Raw genomic sequence first — 26,138 nt, forward strand, 5'->3', positions numbered from 1 at the left:
GAATACCAAGCATTACTAATTAACTAATATGGTTAGTCTAATCTAATTACTTGATTTTCTTCATGTAAAGCACACAGTTAACGTTGTAGATAACATAATAATACTAATGTAAGAAGCTTATTAGATTTAAACCATCCTATACAATTTATTTTTATGAGAGGGTGATATAGAACTCAAAAAATGAAGAACAAAGAAGAAATTGTATTATTTAATGAAAAGTGATTAGTAAGTCAAGAGCTCTATAAAGACTGTGATTGATTACTGATGAAACAGTCCTGAAGGTCATGTTTCGACATTTCTTCAATAAACTCAAAAGAAAAAAGAGTATTGTTGTTTACACATTTGGTTTGGTTGAGAAACACGAGTAAATTACTCAAATGCCCTTCGGTAGTTAACTGCCGAGGAAAACTTCGGCAGTTAACTGCCGAAGAATTTCAAACCTAAAATTAAATAAGAAAATACACCTAAATTTTCCTTAATTAAATTTAATTCTTTAATCCTTTTAAGGAATTAAACATAATTATTTTTATGATTTCATTCATATGATTTTGTTGCCATAAATGAAGAAATATGAGAGAGGAATAATATCTGCAATCGGTAGTTAATGGACCTAAAATGATGATTCAACAAAAAAAAATGCAACAAAAAAAACGTTACAAATGATAGAATAATTATATTTGACTAACCTATTATTATTTTATACTAATATTTCAGATATTATTACTTTAATTAACATGAAAAACGCAACAACAACAAACAAAAATGTTTGTCATCGGTAATTAATGAATCTAAAATGGTGATTCAATAAAAAAAAAAGCAACAACAAAAAAATTATAAATAAAAAGAGTATTTAAGTCCTCAAAAAACATTTTAGTAAGTGTAAAAATTAAACATTTGAATATTATTTTGCAAATTACTTAAATAAAAAAAAATCTTTGTGCACAATTATTTTAATGTAGAAAATATAACAACATCTTATACCTTAAAAAAATCGTTGTGCACAATTATTTTAACGATTTATTATTATTATTTTTATTTAAGTAATGTGCAAAACAATATTCAAATGCTTAATTTTTACATTAATTTAAATGCTATTCTTAATAAGATATATACGCATAAGTATAATATTGCAATTGTTTGAAACGTATCAAAATATTAAAACATTCAAAATCAATAAATATTATTAATGACAATTTATGTTTTTTGTCAAAAAAAAAAAAAACAGGTTTGAGGTTTCCTCGGCAGACTGCCGAAGTTTTCCTCAGCAGTTAACTCCGGCCGGTTCCATAATTCCGCAGTTAACTATCGAGGGGCATTTGAGTAAATTACTAATATTTTAGATAAATTAGTAGTGTTTCTCATCTAATGTCAATGTGTCAACATCAATTCTCAAGAAAAAATACACATAACTTTTTGAAGGACATAGCTTGTCATTCTTCTAAAGTTCAAAGGGTAATTTCGTAACAACAAAAACATTCATTCATATATTTTTTTTTTTACACTGGCACAAAAAACATAAACCCTTATTCGCTGAACCAAAACCCATTCATCACCATTTTCTTCATCTTCTCGAACACCGGCGGCGACATTCTAAGGGCAAAATGGGTATTTTCGAACCATACAGAGCCATCGGATGCATCTCCACCGGTGTCCCTTTCTCCGTTCAACGACTCAACACTGAAACTTTCGTCACTGTTTCCGTTGGTAAAGCTTTTCAGATTTTCAACTATGCTAAACTCACTTTAGTTCTTGTTTCTCCTCAACTTCCCAAGAAGATTACTTCTCTTGCTTCCTATCGTGATTTCACTTTCGCTTCTTATGGAAATCATATCGCTGTTTTTAAACGTGCTCATCAGGTAAAGTTAGAATTTGAATTAATGCTATAGTTTCAGTGTATGTTTGGTTATACAGTTAGTGTCAAAATTGTTCTAGAAGTCAGAAGCTAAGCTACAATTTCTAGCTTCAATTAGAATCAATTTTGTAGGCAAAATCAATTCTAGTTGAAAGCAACCAACATTTCAGAATCACTTCTTCATCTTTAGAATCAATTTTGGCCCCTCTAGTATGTTTGTTTATGCAATAACAAAAATTTATTTTGAGTCAGTTGATTCAGCAAAATTGATTTTGACTAAAAGTGAGTTGAAGGTAAAGTAATTCATGTTTGGATACATAATGGAAAAATTAGTTGAACAAAAGATTCTTAGTGTAAAAGTTATTTCTAGAATCAAAAGCTAAAAATCCCAGTATTAAGTAGAATCAATCCTGGAAGCAAAATCAATTCTACTCAAAAGTAACCAAACATGTCAAAATCAATGCTGCAAATTGGAAACAAACATACACAATTTATTTAGAGAATTTTAATGTTTGCTACATTTTCTTTCAGGTTGCAACTTGGAGCAGTCATACTGCTAAGGTGAAATCCTTATTGTTGTTTGGTGAACATATTCTCAGTCTTGATGCTCAGGGAAACATCTTCTTGTGGGCATTCAAGGATATCAAGGACAATCTTGTTCCTGTTGGCCACATTGTGTTAGATCAGAATTTTACCCCCACCTGTATTATGCATCCAGATACTTACCTTAATAAGGTGAACACATTTTTCTCCATGTCGAACATTCATAAATAGATATTGGCCCTGTTTGAATAAACAACTTATTTGCAACTTATAGCAGAAACATGCTTATGTATAAGCTTAAGTAAGCTATTTCTATAGGAAAAAAAATAAAAAATTGTTTAATTGTTTTTGTATATGTTATAAGTTGTTTTCATAAGCTATCTTAGAGTATTTTTGAAAATAAGTTGAAAAAACTTACGAAAAATGTCATTAGCTGTTTTCCTAAATTCTCCCAAACAGCCTCAGAAAACTTATACCGATGGATAGGCTCAAATAAGTCAATCCAAACAAGCTCGTTGTATTGTTTAAACTTAAAACAAAGACAGCGGTTTATAATTGACAAGTATATTAACAGGTTCTTATTGGGAGTGAACAAGGCACTATGCAACTTTGGAATATTAGCACAAAGAAAAAAATATTTGAGTTTAAGGGATGGGATTCACCTATCTCCTGTATTGTCTCATCCCCTGCTCTAGATGTTGTTGCTGTTGGCTGTACGGACGGAAAGATTCACGTTCACAACATCCGTTACGATGAAGAATTGGTTACTTTTACACATTCCACCCGTGGTTCTGTCACTGCTTTATCTTTCAGCACTGGTAGGACTGCTTTATCTTTTACTGCTTGCCAACTTTCCGCACTTTTGAATGAGTGGCCAATTTAATTAATAATTGTGTATGTATTTGTTTTGAAGTCTCCGATTCAAATGAACTGTGTTTATGTTTTCTATTGGAGGAATTGACAATTATACCAGTCAACACTCTTGAATTTATTTCATTTGCCATTAACCACTAGGTTGATAATTTTCATGTGAATGTCAAACTGATATGTTGACTTCTATCAATAAGCGGGGTTTGGTTACATGGATCAAAATACGCCATAATGTTCTATCATGAAAAATAAGAATAGATTACACATCACAAAATTAAATTTAACTGTTTCTCTTTGAGCTTTTCTGTGGTATTTATTGGTTTATTTATTTTATTATCTGATTTAGATGGACAGCCCCTTCTGGCTTCTGGAGGTTCATCTGGTGTTATTAGCATATGGAATCTGGAAAAGAAAAGGCTCCACTCAGTTGTAAGAGAGGCTCATGATGGTGTGATAACTTCACTGCATTTTTTTGCTAATGAGCCAGTGCTAATGAGCTCATCAGCAGACAACTCTATTAAAGTGAGTTTTTCTTTTGATAAAATAAATGCACACGTGCCTGCATGAACTTCAATTTCTTGAGGGAAATTAAAACCGACGATAATATTTTCTGGGTGTATTACTGATTTTTTTCTTCTTCTTCTTTTCTTTCTAATATGCAAAAAGAAGAAAGATAGTTGTTTGTAATTGAAGATAACTAGTAAGTTTGGATGTCTGCAATATCATACTGATTACTAGCGGTGGAACGTTTTTGTCTTTAAGGGCAATGTCATTTTCGTAGAACAGTAAAAATCTGTAGTGACAACAGTCACTTGTGCTAAGTCAGTTAGTAGCCTTTACTCTTTACTGAATAGCTGTGACTATTCTCTCTGGCATAAAGAGTTGGTTGTTACTATTGATACTCATGCTTATATTTTTTCCATTTTGATCTTTTTTCCTTTTAATGGAGTGAAATGTTCCACCTGAGATACTTTTTGTTTTATACAATTAAGGTAAACCATTTTAATCTATAAGATTTTTAAATTTTCATTTGTGGTGTCTGATTTTGTTTGGTGTGAATTTGTGTTTCTAATGTTTTTAATAACTGTTCTGTGGCTGCCTGAATATTAAAAAACGGCTATTTGTTTTTTCTCAGATGTGGATTTTTGACACAAGTGATGGTGACCCTCGTCTTTTGCGCTTTCGAAGTGGGCATAGTGCTCCTCCCCTCTGCATAAAGTAAGAATTATTTTCCAGGTCTTAGTTTATTAGGAGAAATATTTTTGATAAACTTTTTAGTGTAATGCTAACTATTGCGGAAATAACTCCTACTCCAATGTCTGTTCTATTTTATGTTCCATCTGTCAACCTTTCCTTCGATGCAAGTTTTCTCTCACTAATATGCTTTGAAACAATATCACTTTCATGGCCTCTGATTTTCAGCATATGAATTTTTTTGTTGAATCCCGTCTTGATTTTTCGAGTGGATGTAATGCTATTTTATATGAGGTTTTGCTCTGTTCCATTTTACTGGCTACTTTTCTCGACCTTTTTGTGAAGGATTAACTACCATTGTGCCTCCCTCCTTTTTTAACCGTTTTTTCTTCAAATTAAAGATCTTCATTCATACAGAAATATGCAACCATTTGGGTTAAACTGAGCTGTTTAGCTTATTTTTTTGGCATCGTCGCCGTTTTATAAGATGGTTGTAAATTTCACACTACCATTTTGCCATGTGCCATCATTTAAGTCACACCTGCAACTTATGTGACAGGTTTTATGCTAATGGAAGACACATTCTTTCTGCTGGCCAGGATCGAGCTTTTCGCCTTTTCTCTGTTGTACAGGTTGGTTGTAGTTCATTTACTTGACGTTTTCTCTAATCTAAAACTAACTTTGGTTTATTTGGAGAGTAATCTAAGAGTAACCTCATTTATTTTGACGGTCTATCCACCTAACTACTCTAATGTTGCTTCTTTCAGCCATTCCAATTTATGTAATGTTTTACTTTTACTTTTTTATTAGGATATTTTAGTCTTTAACACATCATTTTATTATAAAGGCAACATAACTAATCATTTTCTTAAAATACGTGCATTAACTTAAACAACACTTACAATGAGACGGATTTAATATTAATTATATACTTTTTTGGTCTATGGTCTTTGCTCGCTCCATGCCTGCTGGGATGCTTTTTTCCCCCCTATTTTATATTGGCTATATTTCATGGCTTCATATATTGTGTATGTTTGCTGTTCAAAACCATTTTCTACTCTATCTTTCCTCATATTTATTGCTGACGCACTTATTGAAATTGAAATGTTAATAGGATCAACAAAGTAGGGAACTTTCTCAACGCCATGTTTCTAAACGCGCTAAAAAGCTGAGAGTTAAGGTAATATCGGTGCTCTCTCATTCTGATTTTTTTTTTTTGTTGCCTAACAGATCTTTGAATGCATTGCTCCTTTATTTTTCATTTCCTGTTTAAATTTTGAAGATTTTGGTTACACATGCACACCCTGCAGAGTAATATCTGTTTCATTAAAAAAGAAATACATGATCCATGTAGACCAAGTTTGGAGTCTACTGTTAATCTGAGTTGCTATATTTTTTATTCTTGTACTGCAGCCATTCGCTTTAGTAGTTATTATTTTATTGGAATGACAAAATGTTTGTTCCTTCTATTTGCATGCACGATTGTACACATTACAGAATAACGCCTGTTTCACTGAAATAACCTTTTGTTGCGTAATCTGAGAGTCTTGTTATGGAAACTAGATGAAGAAGGTTGAGGATACCATTTTGGAAACTGGTTGAAGAATTCTAAAACTGTTTGCCAAAGAATTTGTTCGGTTTATGTTATTTAAGGGGAGCACTGGTTGCCTAGGTTCTCCGATGGATTGTGTTTTAAAGTTTTTCTTTCCTTTATTTTCTGTTGGGTTTTGGATTTTCAATTTATACTAGGCTAAAGTGCACTTTTCGCCCCCTATGTTTCAAAATGTTGCGATTTTAGCCCCCTATTAAAAAAAATGGCAATTTTGGCCCCCTTCATCCCAAAATTGCTGAGAAGACGCCACGTGTCCCAAAAAAGGGGCCATAATTGCAACTTTTTGTAAAGATAAGGGGTCAAAAAGCATATTTCCCTTATGTTAGGAGGTCAAAAGAGCATATTTCCCTAAACATAGGGGGGCCAAAATTGCAACATTTTGAAACTTAGAGGGCGAAAAGTGAAGTTGAGCCTTTATACTACTTCCCTCTAGTTAACATTTCAAATATCTGTAATAAAAAAAAATTCAAGTATCTGCGCGTGAGCTAAAAGTAACTTATAGAGTTTTAACATATATTCTTTTTATTCTCTTTCCCTGAAATAATATAACTCTCTTCCAAGCCTTAGATTTGTGTCCACTTTTTCACAAAGTTTATGGAGAGCGAAAAAATTGTAATATTTTGAAGTTGAATGATTTATTCAAATGCACATGATTGAAATACATCTGTGGGGTATGGGCAATGTATTGTATTCAATGAACAACAGGTACCAGTACTTCTTTGCTATTCTACTTTGTCAACAAACTTTTGAAGAGTAAAAATGTTAACTTTGAAATGTTACTTTAGATGCAAATTCATTTAATTTGTGGACATCTTGAATTTGTCTAGCATGTTTATTCATGGTTCTTGTATGTTGTGTTAAAATTTGGAAGTCGGTAAAAATAGAGTTTGTAATTGTTATTAGGCTGAGCGATAATGCCTTCTTTTGCGTTTGATGTCAACATGGATAAGGACTAGGGAGAGATTAAGAAATATATTTTACTCTGATTATATTTTTTTTTCTTTGTTGATGAAAAATCACATTCATTGAAAATATCTGCAGCTAGTGATATTCCCTCTTCAACCCGACCATATTCAATTAAATTATTATGGTGCACTTAGTTATAGCTGTGCTTATTTATAAATAATTGTTTTTTTTTTTTTGCAAATTCAAAATTTGTACATTGGCTTTTACATGCTTTAATCCAAATTATCCACTTATGTTTTCTCTGTATATTTGTGTTTGTACAGGAGGAAGAAATAAAGTTGAAGCCTGTGATTGCGTTTGATTGTGGTAAGTTCTTTTTATGACATTCATTCATTCTGGTGTAATTGTACTGTAGTTGTGATGATCAAACTTATGTATGGTTATTAATCCAATGACTTAATGTTATACTGATTGCATCTTTGAATTGATTTATCAGAAGAATGTCTGGTAAGTGGATGATGGGTATACTTACAAAGAAATGAATGATTAAATGATAAATATATTTGTTTTACCTTCTAGCTAGTTTGATTAAGATTTAGTATTTTGGTACAATTTTGGATAAGGAATACTCCATAACAAAAATGAAATAAACAAGGAAAAAGGGAAAACATCAATTTATCAATGTTGCTCAACCACTCCGCATATTGTTAAGGAAACCTCTTTTAAACGACTGTGTGATTTATGTCAAATAGAGTCCAATCACCAAATATTGTCCCAAATCAGCTGTTAAGCCAAGAATACTTGTTAAAAATTCATCTTTGCACAAACATCTGTATGCATGTAATTTGACTATTGTGTTGCACTTGAAGCATTTAGAATAATTGGTTTATAACAAAAAACACTGTCAGAAGTTTCACTTATTTTCTTGTGCAAACTTCAGCTGAAATTAGAGAACGTGATTGGTGTAATGTGGTTACCTGCCATACGGATACTGCCCAAGCATATGTGTGGAGACTTCAAAATTTTGTTCTTGGAGAGCATATATTGACTCCATGCCCTGAAAATCCAACGCCTGTAAAGGTTAGGACTTCCTCCTCGTTAAGTTTTTTTAATTTCTTACAATTACCGCTTCCACAGAAGATATGTGTGAAATGCTCTGCTTATTTTAGTAGGTCTCTCAATTTGTTGCTTCAACTTCCATTTTAGTAGGTCTCTATTAGGGTGTTACTTTTTTATATGCATTTTGAGAGAGTGTTGGATCCTAGCTGAGTACTGCTTTCATATTGAAACAGACTTGTGCCATCAGTGCTTGTGGCAATTTTGCCATTTTAGGGACAGCTGGTGGTTGGATCGAAAAGTTCAACCTTCAATCTGGAATTCACAGGGGTGCTTACATTGACATGTCAGAATCAAGAAGTTGTGCTCATGATAGTGAAGTGGTTGGAGTAGCTTGTGATGCAACAAATACTCTCATGATAAGTGTGGGATATCAAGGAGATATAAAGGTTCATATTTTTTGTTTGAAGGCACTCTATAACTGTCACCTGTTTACATCAAATAACAAGCAATCAAAACACTGGTTAGCATTGCTAATTATACTAGGAATCCTCATTTATGAGTTTCATTGCAGGTTTGGGATTTCAAAGAACGGAGTCTTAAATCCAAATTGGATGTTGGTTGTTCTGTTGTTAAGATTGTTTACCATCGTTATAATGGTAATCTGAATATTCATTACTTTTCATGCTTCTATATCCATGTGTTTGTAAATTACTAATTCCTTGTGTTAAAATAAAATAATAATATTAATGTGTATGAGCTATGATTATGAGTATTAGAAATTAGTTTTTACTGTATAATTCATATTCTTGAGCCATGAAGTTGATTGAAGGTTTATAATGAATTTCAGGTCTCCTGGCTACAGTAGCAGATGATTTAACAATTAGATTGTTTGATGTTGTGGCTCTCAGACTTGTTCGTAAATTTGAAGGTCACACAGATCGTATAACAGATTTGTGCTTCAGTGAGGATGGGAAATGGCTTCTTTCGTCCAGTATGGATGGAAGTCTTAGAATTTGGGACGTGATCTTAGCGAGACAGATAGATGCTATTCAAGTTGATGTGCCTATCACGGCATTATCACTGTCCCCAAACATGGATATATTAGCAACTACCCATGTTGATCAAAATGGGGTATACCTGTGGTAAGTTTCCAAATTTGTTTTCTCTGTTCATTAAACATAATTTTCTGCAAAATATTCCCCATTTTTCCAGTGTTTGTTGTGTCTGTTATGTAATCTTTTATGGTCTTTGCCAAATGATCCTGTAAGATGAGGAAACTGATTCCCTCTTGTAGGTGAAATTCATTTTCTAGAATGAAGTTACTGAGGCAACATTCTCTATATAATATTTTCACTATCATGTTAACAAATACTTATTTTGTTATGTTTCTGAAAGTTGCAAACAATCTTGAATTGGAGAAGCGTTCCCTTTGTAATTTAAATGACATTGATTGAATCTATGGTTCTATAAATTTCAGAATGTTAATACAAAACAATTTCTGATATTGAGAAATTTTACCAGGGTAAGCCAGGCAATGTTCTCTAGCAGTCCAAATGTCGATTCATATGCAAGTGGAAAAGAGGTTGTGAGTGTCAAGTTGCCATCTATCTCTTCCACAGGAGATACTCAAGTTGCACATTCTGGTGAGCCGGTGAATGACTCTCAACCTAAAGATGCTCCGGCTTTCCCAACTCAAGATAAGCAAATACCTGATTTAGTTACACTTTCATTGCTTCCCAAGAGCCAGTGGCAAAGCTTAATCAATTTAGACATTATAAAGGTCTTCTACTACTCAGATAATTCCTTCTCATTCTATGAACTTCTGATTGAACCTTATTTTCTTCTTTTTCTATTTTTGTTTTCTGTTATGCTTGTGAATGACATTTCGTATTTCTTCTTTGGTGAATGTTGAATTCTGAATTCCAGGTACGCAATAAACCTATTGAGCCTCCAAAAAAACCTGAAAAGGCTCCATTCTTCCTGCCTTCAGTTCCATTGCTCTCTGGGGAAATATTGTTTGAGCCTGGAAAGGTATCAGTAGAGAAGGATGGAATAGACAATGCAAAACAAATGAACAAGATAAAATTAGATACGCCATCATCCCGTTTTCTGTATCTTCTTCAATCCACAAAAGAGTCAGACAATTGTAAGAATCCAACACTTCATTCTTATTTACATTTTGTATTTAAATTACAGTCGATTAATTATAGCATGCTTGGAAACTATTTGCATCCTTCAAGATGATGTTTGATTGAAATAAAAGTGGTTGTCTTTGAGCCTCCGTTTATACGTGATTTTTTTTCCTTCACCGGTTCAATAAATATGCACTTGGGTTTATTTCAGACTTCCTTTTTAGAGTAAAAACATGTAAACGTATATTCATTTTTAACCATTTTTGGTGAGTGCTCATCCAAATACACTTATGATTTATTCATTTTTCTGAAAAACATGTTTTGTTAGGATCTAACATTCTATATTGCAGTTGCAGCATTCACTGATTATATCAAAGGATTATCTCCATCAACTCTGGATATGGAATTCCGAATGCTTCAGATCCTTGATGACGACAATGATGAGCAAGAAGATGAGAAGAGACCTGAGTTGGTACCGATTGAACAACTCATGGATTATTTTATTTTTGAGCTCTCCTCCAGAAATAATTTTGAGTTTCTACAAGCCGTCATCAGGCTATTTTTGAAGGTTTGTCACATCTCTCCTTGGCCAGTTCAGTTGTTTATAGAAGTTCAAAGGAATGTGATTTATTTTTTCCTGATTGTATATTTACTTTGTTTCTTTATCTTGCTAGATACATGGCGAGACAATTCGGCAACATAAACACTTACAAGAAAAAGCAAGGAAACTCCTAGATATTCAGTGCATGGTATGGCAGAGGGTAGATAAGTTGTTTCAAAGTACGAGGTGTGTGGTTGCTTTTCTTAGTAATTCCCAAATTCATGCTTGACAAGTTCTCAACTCTCTTAAGTGGAAGTTTAGGCAGAAAATGAAAACAAACATTGAATATGTGACTGGAATATATTTGTTCTCCACTTATACTAGTATTTGATGGAGAAATTAGAGCAGAAATCGGATTTAAAGCTTTTGGAGGAGGTTTCCTGTTTTCTATTATTAAATTTTTATGGAGAATCCAATGTACGAATTTTTGTAACGGGATAAAAATAGTATGATATACTCATCCTCATAGGAGGGAAAATTTTGTATCATTTCATTTGCAATTTATCCCACCAATGTTTCAAGAGAAACTTTGCAGCTCATAGATTACTTTTTCCTTTACTCGCTCGCATATTTTTTATTTTTGTAGGATATTCTTGAAGACTAAATTGTTGTGTTTTGTTTGTATTAGTTATAGATGAAAAAAGGTATCTGTTTCTTTTCTCTAGAAAAATTTAATCAATTTATTTTTGCACTCACTGAAATTTTCACTCTTAATTTTAGAGGACATGTCAGTTCAAGGATCAATGGTTCACCTATGGTCGAACCATGTCCATGTGGTTGAATAGTTGAATAACATTTGTAATATTTATTATATTATATGCAACAATATATTAAATAAAAATAATAAAATATACATGACACATAACAAGAAAACTAAAGAGGTTGGGTAGCTCAACTTGTCTCAGATACATGCTCAAATCCTAACAAGGAGAAAAAACTAATATAATAATTAACATACTAACATTTGTCATTAAAAAAAATTAAGCGAATGAACCTAATATTGGATTAAAAAAAACAATTTATAGAAAATAAATTGAGAATTGCCCTATCGATTATGTGAATTGCTCAAAAGTCTTTCGAATTTATTGTATTGTAACTCCCAATTGTACAAAACCTATTAAGAGTCGGCTTACTCTAGAAATTGAGCAATCCGCGGGTGAATAGAGCAATTCTTAAATAAATTTACTACAACATTTTAATACTTTTTGGATCAATCAATCAGATTTTGGAATTATGCTCTTCTTCCATCAAAAATTGCTCGCTTCCAACCAAACTTCTGAAAATACTCATGCGTGACTTAAGTCACGCAGCTTACGTGAGTTAACTCACGCATGATTCATAACTAGTCTCAGTTAACTCATACAACGTGACTTATGTCATACAGAGGTATTTTTCGGAAGTTTGGTTGGGAACGATCAATTTTTTACGGTAGAAGAGCATAATTCTAGATTTTGAACTGAATAAAGTTTGGGCCAAAGAATGAGTAACCCAAAAAAGAACTCTATATATAACTCTAATTCTCTTGCATTGAGTGTGCAGCGCCTCCATATCTAACATTTTCAGATCAATCTCTCCCAGCTTCTAGACTAGACTAGGATACGCATTAAACTCCTCTCATCATCATCATCATCCATGATGGAGCTCCTGCTACAATCTTTATTGCCAAAGTTCCAACTAAGTTTCAGTATAATGACTTACTTTTGTGTTCAACCGTGATTTCCTTGATTAATTAGGTATTAAATTTTTTCTTAAACTTTCATCAATTTATTGGGTTATGTTTATCAGTTATATGTTTCCATATTTCACTACCATCTTGCGTTATTTCTAGAAATACATTTCTTAACAAGTATGGGATGAAGCTAAAGTGGAAATTAGTATGGGTGTATATTGATTAATTAGTGAATAAGGGTTTTTGTTTTTCTTCTTGTTGGAGTAGCACTAAACCCTAACAAATAAAATAGAAATAAGACCTTTATCATAAAATTGAATGTGAAATTGAAGTTAGTCTAGGCTTTGTATGTCTATATCTCTTTTCCGGGTAACAAATTGCATATTTAAAAGCTATATATTGATATACTATTTTCATGTGTAGAGATGAAGAAAGAGTCTCTCATGAGGTCTGAGACAAGAAAAGAGAAAAAAAGAGTTGACTGAAGCATATGTGCCTGGATTCGGAATGTGTACCATTGCTACTTGGTTGTGCTAAGCCACCACCTCATTTCGATGGAAGGGATGTACATACGAGCACTTCAAGCGAAACTGAAGTAGATGTTGATCAGGACCGATGACTTAGGAGGTAGAATGTTGATAAGGGCAATCTAAGTTGAATTGAGGCGGCCTTGGCACTTGCTAGAAAGAATGCATTCACAAGGACATTCATGGTTCGGTAAATTTCACCCAAGAAGAAAGTCGTTGAATGCTTTAAAATTCTTCATGGTGATTGTAAAATAGAAGTGTTTCTCGGTGATGATCAATAAAATAGAAGTTTAAAATAGGTCCAATACACCAAGCAGCAACTTTAGCTACAAATATGGGAAATAGATGAGAGTCACTTAGGCATGTCTTGTAAACCATGAAATGAAATGAGAACACTTACTGGTGACAATAACATTAAATATATCACTCATTCTTTCTATATCCCTTTTGGAGGAAGGTTTCCTTTTTGTGGGGAATCATATGGTGTAATTTATGTACAAGAAAAAATAGTCTGGTTTAATTATCCTCATTACCAGGAAAATTTTGTATTTGTGTACTTCTTCTTTGCCTCCGTTTGTCTACTTTATTGGCAGTGTAGTCTGGAATTTTTGTCGAGACAAAGCAATACGCTACTTAAATATTCACAAAGCATGAATCCAATTTAATGGATATGATTTTTATCCGAATTTGATTTTTTGTAATCAAATTAGTTATTTTCGTGTAGTTTATATATCCAACATATGATTGTCTAATGAACCATTGAGATGTGGAAACTCACTTAAAAAAAGAAAGTTAAATCAGTTATGTGAGTTTAGCTCAATTGGTCAAGATAATGCATAATATATGTAAGGTTTGAGGTTCGAACCCCAAACACCACCAAAAAATTAAAAAGCTAAATCATAGTATTTAGTGAAATATTGACTATGCATAGAAAAAGAGGTTGGATTAAAGTGGTCAACCTAATTTGTCATTCTCTCGTTTTACTCTCTAAAATACGTATTGTTTTATGTTGTGTCTAAACAATAAGTAGTTTTTAAACCATTTTTATCCATCAAATTAGTCTATGAATTACCACTATCTTTTATATATTTAAAGAAACTTAAAAACTCATTTGATGTATTATTAATAGTTTAGAGGTTCTCGTCTCTAATCCTTAGACTACTTTACAAAAAAAAGTTTAGGGCCTACTCATTATATTTTTATAGTCGAATATATCATATATTAAAAGTTTATTTGTTTTATATCAAATGAGTCATGAGAAACAACATTAGAAAATATTTAGTCAAAAAGAAGGAAAAGAAATATCAATTTGTTTGTTAAAAATTTAAATATTGGTTAGGCACTTAAATGTAATAGAAAAATTGTCCTAAAGAGAACCGTTTGCAAGAGACTCTAAATAATTGTTTTTTTTTTTTTTTACTGAAATTTAATTTAATTTTTTTGAATGAAAAGAATAAATAACAATGAATTAATCAATTTCTCTCAAAAAAAAATTAAAATGAATTAATCAATTAAGACAACCTTAGCACATAGGTATCTCTGTCGAGTTGAGTGGGACGCGACACGACACACCATCACTGCTCCGTCCTCCGCCTCCGCCGCCGTCGCCCTTAACCTCGTCCTCCTTCTCTGACTATGGAAATTATGAACAATTCTTCGGAATCCGAAACAGCGATATGGAAAGAAATTGAGATTTCAGAGAGGTTGGTATTCTTGTTTTCTTCGTTTGCTATTACTATTGAAATTCAGATACTTTCAGCAAAGATATGTAAACATTGTTTGTTGTTTTGTTTTGTAGCTATCTTGTTTGTTCCATGTACGAAGAAGCTGAATCATTATCTTCTTCCATTTTGAAACAATTGCGCAATGATTATTATCATGATACACCCATTTCACCAACTCAAGATATGTTTGAATCAACTGCCATGGTTCTTGTTCAAGCTTTCAATCAACTTGGCAAGCAAGTCCCTTTTACATTTTTCTCAATATTTCATCATTATGGGTTCCTTTGGATTCACTTATTTTTTTAGCTTATGAAAAAAGAATAGATTATGTAAATAAATAAACTTTTATCTTAATTCGTAAGTTCTCGCTAACGAAAATTGTATCTTCATTAACTAACTTGATATGCTTATGAATATTACTTAAAAGCTTGTTTATTTGCATAAGCTGTTTTGCATAAGCTTAAAAATTAGCCAATCCAAACGGACCATATATATCAAATTGATAATTATCATGAACCTGTGTCGTCTGCTGCAGGACTGCAGAAATTCTTAATCAACTCAGAGAGTATTTCATTTCACTAAAAGCTATTCCTGCACAAGTTCTACTTACTGGGTATAATGCTTTTTGCTTAGTTTTACAGTTCACACTGATTGTATACCATAATATTGATTTACAAGATATGATATGATCATGTGTTTTTTCTAATTTTGTTCAGAGCTTGTTTACAAATTGGACAAGGTTCTACTTTGGGTGTTCGAGAATTTCTTGAGGAGTTTCTTGATGGATGGAGTCTTGGGGATGGACAATATGATGCTGTCATTGCAGAAGTAAATGAAGAGCGTGAAAGTCGTTTCGAAAGGAACTATGTTATAGGAATTGATGAGTATTTGGAAGTTGTTGAGGTCTATGCCATCATACTTCTCGCTACGGTTTTAAAAGAGGTAGACCTTGCAGTTTCCTGGGTTGAAAATGCTCCATTGCCTGAGAAAAATCGACAGGTAAGGGTGTTTTCTGTAAATTAAGTTTGTAAGTAATTCTGCCGACAAGATTAAACTTTTTTTTAAATGGAATTGAGAAACAGATTTATGGTGTGTTTTCCTGATACAAAATGCTCAATTTGCCACATGCACTTTGTGAACATCAAATCGACTTAATTTTCCTGTACGGTTAATGTGGTTAAGTAGCAACTGAGTATTAGGTTATCATTATGCACAAATTGGAAGAACCAATGTCAATATTTGTTTGTAATATTTTGCTATTCTTTGTTCTCATTGTTCTTTGTGCATATGTTTATTGAAGGCAAATTGCATTGAGTTGATTAATGAGTCAAAGTTTTACTTTTTTTGGGCGTGTGAAGTTTAAAATATGAAACACGGTAACAAATGTTACTCTAGGTAAAGTTACCAACTTTGTCCCAATCATCTATTCCAATATATCTTATGTTTGAGTCTGTAAATATTTGACCATTCTCTGCAATATGACGAAACTACTAGTTTTGAAAATTTAAAAATTCATCTTTTTCTAAATACCGTGTTTGTCTTAAGCTGTGAATTTCCATTTCATTTATTTTACTATAAATATTGGTATGCCACTGTATTCATAGGAACTGCTGAGAAGGTTACACTCTATACATTCTCTTAGAAGTACCACTTCATCTGAAGTTGCCTCTCTGCAATCACCTACAAATAACAATGAAACTTATTCTTCGAAAAAAATACACGAGTATAGAGGATCGCCTAGAGCCTTGACAAGCAAACATGCAGTTGTCTCAAAACTGTCTGAACGAATAGAGACATGTTCCTGGTGTTTCCGTGCTATTAACTTGAAGTTCGCTAATGCTAAGATTGTTGTACCTAGTGGGAAGATTATGCTTGGTTGTTTGATTTTGTTTGCCTGTTATATTTTGAGAAGAAAGCAAGCTACTTTGAAAAGGTAATCACTTGAATTCTTGGCTCCCTACTAGACTGTGTCTGTTTACACCTATAACCCATTGTCCATGTCCTCTCACTATATAAGAGCTGCCTATCAAAAGTCGCTTTGTTTAAATTATTTATTTTTCACTGTTGGTGGTGGTTGTTCTTTTCTGGGCCAAGTTTCCAGCCTTTTATGAAATTTTAACATATATGTATTGAAGGCTAGGGCACTGTCTTATATTTAACTTAACGTTATTTAACCTATACCAATAACTTGATAAAACCATGCATAACTTTTATGTACAATAAGGGGCTATTATTGTGAAGTTAAACTTGGATAGTGTTTTCGGGAAAATATAGGACTAATGGACTACTATATTAGGAATCGAGGCTTGTGAGTTGTTCTTGTTGGGGGCATGTTATACTGTATTAGAAAATAATGCTTTTGTAACCGTGCTTTTTTTACTGTAACCAAAACATGTTGAATTGACCAAAAGTGAATTCAACAATATTTGCTCTATTTTCTTAAGGGATTGTATTTTTCTGAACAATCACTATTCATGGTTTAGGATTGTAAGAAGACAGGTGATTGTGACGAAGAAGGCTTTGGTCGATTTGTGGGAGCTTGCATTTTCCCATCAAGTTAATCCTTTAGCAGCTGTTCAACCGCTCGCTACTGCAACACGTCAAGGTCAGTGATGGTGTTGTTGATCAAGCCTGACCTTCATGAGTATGCCGCAAGTAATCCTCCAAAGATCATTTTGACTATCCATATAGTTCTGGAAAGGCAATATATCGTTTAAACATAAAGAGTGCCGGCTTACGCTGATCAACAAAGCCTTGAGGTTTTAGTGCTTTGAATTTGTGTGAAAAGTTGCACATGATAAATGCATTATAATATTCTCTTTACAAGGAATGTTGATTTTAGGCAGCCGTAGGGGAGCACACCCAGCCGGCGCTTAATGCTATGTTGTAAACCTTTTGCTTGGAGTAGCTTTCCTGTACCCAACAACTAGGCTAAACTGAAGCAACCATCTACAAAACAAGATGTTTTGTTTTTGTTTTGCTGATGTGCATGCTACGGGCCTATATAATAGACTCATTTTCACAAATTCAAATCATCGATAAAATTTAAATTATTACAAGAATACTTGTCAATGTCGGGTATATACTGATAATCAATGGCGATTGGCGATATCTTCAAATGTTTCAGTTGGATTTATTTTCTATGACAGAAACCAATTCAATGTTAAATCATTTAGAAATTAAATATGCAAGGTTTCTCATTTAGTTAGAGAAAGCATGCATAAGATCTTGTGAGCTCATAGTCATAGGATGCAAATCCACCATTTCTACTTTGTAATATATTTCATGTGGAAGAGTCAGTTGAATTTGGTATTGGTGACTTGGTTGTGTTTCCTAAAGGCATGAGTTGTACTTGGGATGTGTCTGTTGCTGTGAACAAACACTATCACTTTGAATAAATCTTAAATGTGTTACCCCTAATGAGTGAAATAGTAGAACTTTCATGAAATAATTTACCATTAAAGTGAAATAAGAATTTTAAAGTAGTTTTTTTTTTTTGAAGGAAGAATTTTAAAGTGGTTGTTAGCTTTTATTGCTAATAGTGTCTTTTTTTTTTAGGGAACTAATAGTGTCTATCTTTGTTATTTTCTTCTCCAATTGTGTTATTTTGTTTAGAATATCATATATCATAAATTAATACATTGTGTTAATTTCTTTACAAATCTATCATTTTGCTTTTACAAATTCATCTTTTTGTCAACTAACAGAATGTATGATGTGTCATGTTAATTATAAGCATGTATAATATTCTGTTTAAAAAATAATGGACAAAAGAAATTATTAGTTATTAAATGCATTTTTGGTATTATGGTAGGTTTATCAGAGTCATGGTGAACCACCCTAATTTTGCAAAAGTTACAAGGTGTAGCTACCAAAAAATAAGGGTGAATCACTATGATTCTGATAAACCCACCGTAATACCAAACATCACTAAATTGCAAAAGTTACAATATCAATATCTTATCACTGAACTAACATCTTGTGGAGATTAACATGTATAGTCATGGCCTCAAGTGTCTTACAAGTTGTAGAATTAAATTTGCCTTATGAAATCACAAATTTTACCTGTTTGATGATAATTTGACCATTTAAGTTATATTTCAAAGTCTATTAGGTGAAGCATGAATATGTGCTTTGCTACCTTCACCTAATAGTTGATAACATGCGTAGACCGTGATGAATTTGGGTCCATAAGTTGTCATACATGGTCTATTTTACACTGCTATTGATTATTTATATCTAATAGTCGATATCATAAGTAGATCGTGATGAATTTGGGTCCATAAGTTGTTTATATGATTGACTACATCCCCTAAAAATAAGTTCTTTTTATGAATGACCACATATTACACATGTTTGTTATTTATAATAAGTAGTAAAATAACTTTTAAATTTGTATTATTTTAGGATATTATTGCCTAACATGTATGAGATTTTTTTTTTCTCACTTGTTGGGGTAGCTATAAAGTGTGTTTATTATTGACATTGTCAATCTAAAATGGAAATACTTTTTGTGAAATCTTGATTAGAGAATGGTTTAAGAAATAATGAGTTTTTCACTTTGATGAATAAGTTATGATAAATTTAAATTATTTTTCTGATGGAAAGTTATGATACATTTAATATTATATTTTTTGTAGATAGATATAATGACAAATAATCATACATATAAGTGGGTGAGTCGGGGTTCAAACCTTAGTCACAATATTCGCCTTATCAATTTCATCATTTTAATCAATTGAACTAGGAGTTATGAACATTTAATATCATACTTTATTTATTATAGAAACACACTTTTTACATTGTTATCAATTATTTATATCTTAGAATTATAGAAACTACTTGTGTTCTTCTTAAATTTTACACTCTTCTGTTATATAAATTTGTTCTACATTTTCTTTAGTTATCAAATATTCGCTTATAATAATAATAATATCTATATCATATATAAAAAAAAGTATAAGGGTTTAGGATTTTTTTTCCCTTTTCAATTTTACCCTTCATTAAAAGTAATTTATCATTTTTATAAATATTACTTTAATTATTAATTAAAAATAGTTTTTTTTATGAACAACCTCACTGTAGGAACAATATTATCTATATCAGTGTATCAAGAAAATAAGATATTTTAGGTTAGATTATTTATTATTCCAATTATACTAATTGGTTTGGAACCATGGCTTCCGGAGAATCAAGGTTTTCTCTTACTCATTGATTGTTAAAGTTGCTTAAAGATTCAATTGCAGGCCAATCTCCATAAGGCTCAACAGGCTATGAAATTCCAAGCCAACAAGAAAAGGCGACATGTCGAGTTTAACATTGGTGATCTAGTCCTAGTGAAGTTGCAACCATACCACCAATCTTTCTTAGCGCTTCGCAAACACCAAAAATTAGGCTTGCGTTATTTTGGTCCGTTTCCTATCACAGCGAAGGTTGGTACAATAGCTTATCGTTTGGAGTTCCAAACAAGTAGTTGGAGGATTGTGAGAAAATCACTTAATTTTACACCCTTGGGATCAAACCCTATAGGTGAGCTTACTGACCCCACACACAAAACAACAACACTTGAATACAAAGTACACAAAACACCTATCACTTGAACAAAAAATGTATAGAAAAACAATTCTTGAACACAATGTAAAAAGGTAGACTTACGCGAAGTGCGTCAACACTCATTTGGCCAAACATGGCGTGGGAAATCTTGGATCAGCCCTGATCCGTATACAATCACGTCTGTGAGAAAAAATTACCCGTGCCTCACGCAAACGATATTCTTCCTCTTGAGTCCATTGATGTTGATGGTTGTGATTGTTAATTAGCTGCTGTCATCTGCATTTACATTTACAAAAAAAAAAAAAAAAACCATGTACAGTTAACAATACATTAATATCATACTTTATTGATTGTAGAAACAAACTTTTTACATTGTTATCTATTATTTATATCTTAGAATTATAGTACTTGTGCTCTCCTTAAATTTTACACTCTTTCGCATTTTCTGTTATATAAACCTGTTCTACATTTTCTGTTATATCTATATTATATAAAAAAAAGTATAAGAGTTTAGGATGATTCTTTCCCTTTTCAATTTTACCCTTCATTAAAAGTATTTTATTTACTATTTTATCATTTTTATAAATAGGGTTAAATATGTTTTTGGTCCCTATAAATATATCAACTTTTCGTTTTAGTCCCTCTAAAATTTTCCTTCAACTTTTAGTCCCTATGAAATTTTCAATCACTACTTTTAGTCCCTATTTTTAAGTAAATATTTGTATTTTTTAATGAAATTGTGCAGAAATCCATTTACTCCCTCTGTTCCGCAATAAAGAACCCATTTGAAAATGTGCAATTTTAACATAACTTACTTTGACCATATTTTTCCACTAATATACAAAGATAAATAATATCACGATGTCGTTAGACTCGTCTCGATGAGTATTTTCAAAATATCAAATTTTCATAATTTTTTCTAATATATTATCCAAGATATTTAAGCTCAAAATTATGCATTAGTATGCGTAATTGGGTCAACTGTGTCATGTATTAAGTGACGGAGGGAGTATCATGCGCCACTTTTCACACGAATTCAAGGCACTGAAAACTCACGGCTTTGTTGACCAGCTTAAGTAAGCCCCTCTGCAAACAATATTTTGCCTTTTCGAATCTAAAAGGATAGTCAAATGGTATTTTGTGACGAAGTTGTTTAAGGGTATAATTTTTTTTTTTTGGTCAGATTTAAAGGTATAAATATATTCATCCAGTTTGTTACAACTTTTAAAAGATAATAGAAAAAACTGGACACACACACATATATAGGGGGCATATCACATGAGAATGAGTATCTTATGTGAGAATGATGAGAACAATTATAGACAGTTAGATTAAAATAAAGAGATCAGATTAAAAGCTCTATTCTAACTTACCATGTGACTCTCCTTATTCTATCCACTCCCAACTTTCTCGTCATCTTCCTTCTTCCAACTTCCACTTAAAACCAGTTTGCTATTCCATTCACACTTGTTTCATCAGCAGATTCAAATTTCTTTTATTTCCGGTTCTCCTTCGTTTTTATAACCACAAATTACTATAAAAAAAGCTAATTTTTAAAATCAATACTCAGATCCAAAATCAAGAACAACCTTGAAATCAATTTTTCACCATAAAATTCTAAAAAAGTATAGAAACCATAAGAAAATTAGGTGACACACTCAATTCACATGTGATTTCTTTAAAATTTAGTGTGTGGCTTCTTCACAATTTGGTGCATGAGAAATGCTATTTCGGTTGATAGCAAAAATATCAATCACTATAAATCTTTGTTTTATTAGTGTGCGAAGGGGTTTGGGAAATTAGATACCGTGATATTGATTTTAGAGGATGAAGATGAGACGAGGGAATATGAATAGTCCAGAACTTAATGAAATTGGAGAAACATCCAGCATACGAGTCAATAAAATAAAGGTTTTAATCTGATCCATTTATTTTAATCTAACGGTCTATAATTGTTCTCATCATTCTCACATAAGATACCCATTCTCATAAGATAATAGAAAAAAACTGGACACACACACACATATATATATATATATATATATATATATATATTAATAATTAGGTTAATTTAATCATATATTTTTTCCTTTTTCACATAATGCAATAAGGTACTTCAAAAACTTTTGAATCTTCTACCACCAAAAAAAACTTTCGAACCTATACAATAAAATTGAGTTGCTCGAATTTCTATATTTATAAATATTTGCTTCTAGCTAATATAATCTTTCAAAATAATATATTTGCTTCCAGCTTAATATACTTACTTCACACATTACGTTCTTGCGTTTTAAGATAAGTTTAAAATCATGTTAGATTTGAGATAATAATAATAATAATCACAATAACAATAACAACAATTGTTTCATCTTATGCTAAATTGCATTTTTGGTCCCTTAACTATTCTTTTCGTTAGTTTTAATTTAAAAATGTTAGGTTTTCTTCATTTTCTTATGAAATTTTTATGGGATTCTTGTTGTTGAAGGTTGATGGAGATGATATGAAGATGAAAAAGATGAAGATAACCTAACGTTTTTGAATTAAAATTAACAGAAAGGACCAAAATGTGTAACGGAGAGAAATTAATGGACCAAAATAAATCGAATTTTAATTAAGGGACCAAAGCGATACTACCTAAATAGTTAAAGGATCCAAAATGAAATTTAGCCTTGTTTTTAGAACAAATATTTTGCAATGCATACAAGTAGAGGGCAAAAGTTATGGTGCATAAGTCCTTATGCACCGTGCATAAACACTTCACAACCATCAGATCTAGTGTACATGTAACACCCCGTTTTTCCAATATGAAAATTTCTAAACATTTATCAGAGTAAACAACAATAACGGGATATCACATTATAACATAATCCAAGATCAGTTAAATAACAATTTAACTTTCAACAAATTACTTAAACAATGCAGCGGAAAATTATTTCATAATCCATAAATCGTTTTGGCACGTAGGCCCCATCAAAATACTTCAACAGTTAATCAACATTATAAAAATAACATAAATGTTCACGTAAGAGAATGAAGCATGCATATTCAAAACCCCATCCCGTTACGTATCAGAGCGACCTAGACGACTCAGTGAGGCAAGGCCACTCACGACAGCAAACTGCACACTAAGCACGATCACCTGCAAGTTACTCATACGAAGAGCAACATTTTCAAGCAGAAGGGGTGAGATTTCATAACACAATAACATTAATCAATATAATTCGAAATCATAGTTAACATCATAATCAGTCTTAATCAACATTGCATCTTTGATAAACAATTATCACAACTTCAATCATCATCAATAACATAAACATCTTTAAAACTTGACAAATGCGACAATGCAACTTAGACACTTATATGCATGTGGTACCAATCGTCATCATAGTATTGATATACTTTAATCGTGTGGAGGACAAGCTCCGATCATGGTGAGGACAAAGCTCAATGAATGCTAATGCATGGACTCTATCAAGAAAACATCTTAATCAACTTACCACTTATACATCCAATAATTTGGAGTTCATCATCAACTTAATTCAGACTCATGCAACTTAGTTAAATAACATTTGCAGCATAATCAAATCACATCAAGCTTAATAACAATTCATTTTCAACAATTCCTTGATCATTCAATAATAATTCAAGTAAATACAATCAATCCATAATTCACTTTATATTCACTTAACATTTCATAAAAGCTTCAAAGTTCTCAGTCAATATCTTTAATAGGTCTCATTAGTACCTAAAGTTCCTTTCCTAACCAATCCAAACAACTCAGGTCTCACAATCCTCAAAAGCACTCAGTTCTGGAAGTGCTCGCGAGGCGAGAGCATCAGCTTGCCATGGCGAGTACAAGCCAGATTCTCAACTAAGGTTGTTCCAGGTTCAATCTCGTTTTAAATCATTCTCTAATCAATAGTAGGCACCTAAAGGTACTCAAAGACATCTAAGGTTCAACTCAAAAGTTAAAAACTCAGAAAATGACATGCTCTCTGGTCAAGCTCGCTATGGCGAGTAGGGTTGCTCGCTGTGGCGAGCTACGACTTGTAACTCGCGAGGAGAAGGGAAATGGCTCGCGTGGCGAGCGATGAACATTCATCACTCGCGAGGCAAGGATCATAGCTCGCTATGGCGAGCGATGAACTTTGGCTCGGACATAATGCAGTTCCTACATAAATTTCATCAACTAACATGGTTCTAAGCCTAATTTCAATTCCAGAATTCATCCTAAACATATTCTAAGGTTATAGGACGGTTTCTACATCAATCTAAACAACTTTTACCATTTGATCATCAATTTTAGGGATTTGACCTAATTTCAAAACTTTTCTAAATCAATCCTAACTTTGTCAATTAATCATCAGAATTATAACAATTAACATTACTGAATTATTAGTCTCACCCTTACCTTGTATTGAAGAAATCGCAGCCCTCTCTCCAGCTCTTCTCTTGGTTTTCCTTCTTTTTCAAAAACAGTCGTACGTGCAATGTTTTTTCTAAAACTAGGTCTATCTCTTTTATACCTCTTCCTAATATCTTATCTTATCTCACTTTCTCCCCAAAAACTCTCTAAAATCTCAAAACAGCCCTCAACTAAATATTTTTATTTTCTTATCAAATCTTATTTTATTTAACAATAAAATAAGTCTCATAATCTTATCAAATCATCAAAACACATCAAATCATCCAAATCAACTTAAATCATCTTAAATCAACAAAACTCACACATATATTATAAAAATATAATATAATTGCCTAAACTCGATTAAATAATTAATTAAAATGAAAGTGGGCGTTACAGTGTTGATGATGAGATTGAAGATTATGGAAACCATTTCCACAGCAAAATGGGTTTGGAGTACAACTCACAGAAACCATTTCCACAGATAAATGGTTTTGGCATTCCGGTACGGTGATGATGATGAACGACAGTGTTGATAATGAGATTGAAGATTCCAATGATGATGATGATGAACGACGGTGATGATTCAGTTTGTTTCCGCGTTTGGTTCGTTTTGTTTTGTTTTGTTTGATTTCCTTTGGGGGTGTAGAAGCAATTATGTTGGGATTTATGCACGGTGCATAAGGATCGATCCCCAAGTAGAGTAGCGACGAACTCCTAAAGAAATAGTTATTGCTTTTAGGTTTTAAGAATCGTGATCCTTTTAAGAAGTTTGGCAGCTAATATCTAGTGTTAATCATCAATATTTATTCAGCTTGACATCTTGGAAAACATGGTTACAAACTATGTCTATTTGGTGACATAGTTTGCAATAACTATTTAGTGGATCTGGCGCTTCAGGAATAATCATATTCTTGGCGACAAGCAACGGAAAATTCAAAATGTCATTCATTTTATAGACATTATGTTTACCGACCTAACTTCTATAAATATTCACTACTCTGAGCACCAGGGCCAGCCCTAAGATTTTTGGTGCCCTGGACGAAACAATAAATTATGCCCTTTTAATTATTCAAATATTTTTCTTCTAGCATTTTTGTTGCAAAATATTCATTTATAATCAAAGTTATCTAAAAATATATTTTCAATAGAATTAATCAAAGCGAATTAAATATATATATATATATATATATATATATAACTACTAAGTAAAAATAATAATTTTGGTGCCCCTAATTAAATGGTGCCTTGTGCTGCCGCCCCTCAAGCCCGCCCTCAGGGCTACCCCTGCTGAGCACCACATTAATTGTCACATGGTTAATTGGACCCCACCTTCAGATGGATGTGTTAAGTTGAATATTGATGGAAGTTGTGGTGCTTCTGGCAATATTGGTTCTGGAGGTTTAATTCGTGATAACAAGGGAAATTGGATAGTTGGATTCTCTTCTAATGATGGGCAAGAGATGCGCTTTTTTTCTGAGCTATTTGGGG

The 26,138-nt window shown here is 32.3% G+C and overlaps 2 protein-coding genes across 3 annotated transcripts; both read left to right on the forward strand.

The window, feature by feature from the left end:
- The first annotated feature begins 1,516 nt into the window (after positions 1 to 1,516).
- LOC25497027 (U3 small nucleolar RNA-associated protein 21 homolog) lies at positions 1,517 to 11,327 on the forward strand. The gene is made up of 16 exons (XM_024785311.2): positions 1,517 to 1,856; positions 2,384 to 2,587; positions 2,970 to 3,213; positions 3,612 to 3,787; positions 4,401 to 4,483; positions 5,019 to 5,091; positions 5,574 to 5,639; positions 7,301 to 7,343; positions 7,918 to 8,057; positions 8,270 to 8,482; positions 8,608 to 8,692; positions 8,884 to 9,178; positions 9,558 to 9,816; positions 9,963 to 10,182; positions 10,519 to 10,736; positions 10,843 to 11,327. Exons 1-16 carry the CDS (start codon positions 1,602 to 1,604, stop codon positions 10,996 to 10,998), a joined length of 2,730 nt encoding a protein of 909 aa, XP_024641079.1. The 5' UTR covers positions 1,517 to 1,601; the 3' UTR covers positions 10,999 to 11,327.
- Positions 11,328 to 14,457: 3,130 nt separating this feature from the next.
- On the forward strand, positions 14,458 to 17,815 carry LOC25497028 (protein APEM9). Of its 2 annotated transcripts, XM_013597799.3 has the most exons (6): positions 14,459 to 14,668; positions 14,764 to 14,925; positions 15,225 to 15,302; positions 15,406 to 15,688; positions 16,294 to 16,622; positions 17,173 to 17,815. In XM_013597799.3, exons 1-6 carry the CDS (start codon positions 14,601 to 14,603, stop codon positions 17,300 to 17,302), a joined length of 1,050 nt encoding a protein of 349 aa, XP_013453253.1. In that variant the 5' UTR covers positions 14,459 to 14,600; the 3' UTR covers positions 17,303 to 17,815. The 2 variants fall into 2 exon arrangements, with proteins under 2 accessions (XP_039682599.1, XP_013453253.1); XM_039826665.1 differs by lacking the exon at positions 14,764 to 14,925 and having other exon boundaries at positions 14,458 to 14,668.
- The last annotated feature ends 8,323 nt before the right edge of the window (positions 17,816 to 26,138 follow it).

This window comes from Medicago truncatula, chromosome 6 (assembly GCF_003473485.1).
Source record: "Medicago truncatula cultivar Jemalong A17 chromosome 6, MtrunA17r5.0-ANR, whole genome shotgun sequence".
NCBI lineage: Eukaryota > Viridiplantae > Streptophyta > Magnoliopsida > Fabales > Fabaceae > Medicago > Medicago truncatula.

What these genes read in the sequence shown, in the direction of transcription:
- LOC25497027 (XM_024785311.2), top strand. Translation starts at nt 1,602, where the DNA reads ATGGGTATTTTCGAACCATACAGAGCCATCGGATGCATCTCCACCGGT. An exon ending in TGCTTTATCTTTCAGCACTG is followed by an intron (nt 3,214 to 3,611) that starts GTAGGACTGCTT and finishes TATCTGATTTAG; the next exon opens with ATGGACAGCCCCTTCTGGCT. An exon ending in CACAAAAGAGTCAGACAATT is followed by an intron (nt 10,183 to 10,518) that starts GTAAGAATCCAA and finishes TCTATATTGCAG; the next exon opens with TTGCAGCATTCACTGATTAT.
- LOC25497028 (XM_013597799.3), top strand. Translation starts at nt 14,601, where the DNA reads ATGGAAATTATGAACAATTCTTCGGAATCCGAAACAGCGATATGGAAA. An exon ending in GAAATTGAGATTTCAGAGAG is followed by an intron (nt 14,669 to 14,763) that starts GTTGGTATTCTT and finishes TTTGTTTTGTAG; the next exon opens with CTATCTTGTTTGTTCCATGT. An exon ending in GCTTTCAATCAACTTGGCAA is followed by an intron (nt 14,926 to 15,224) that starts GCAAGTCCCTTT and finishes CGTCTGCTGCAG; the next exon opens with GACTGCAGAAATTCTTAATC.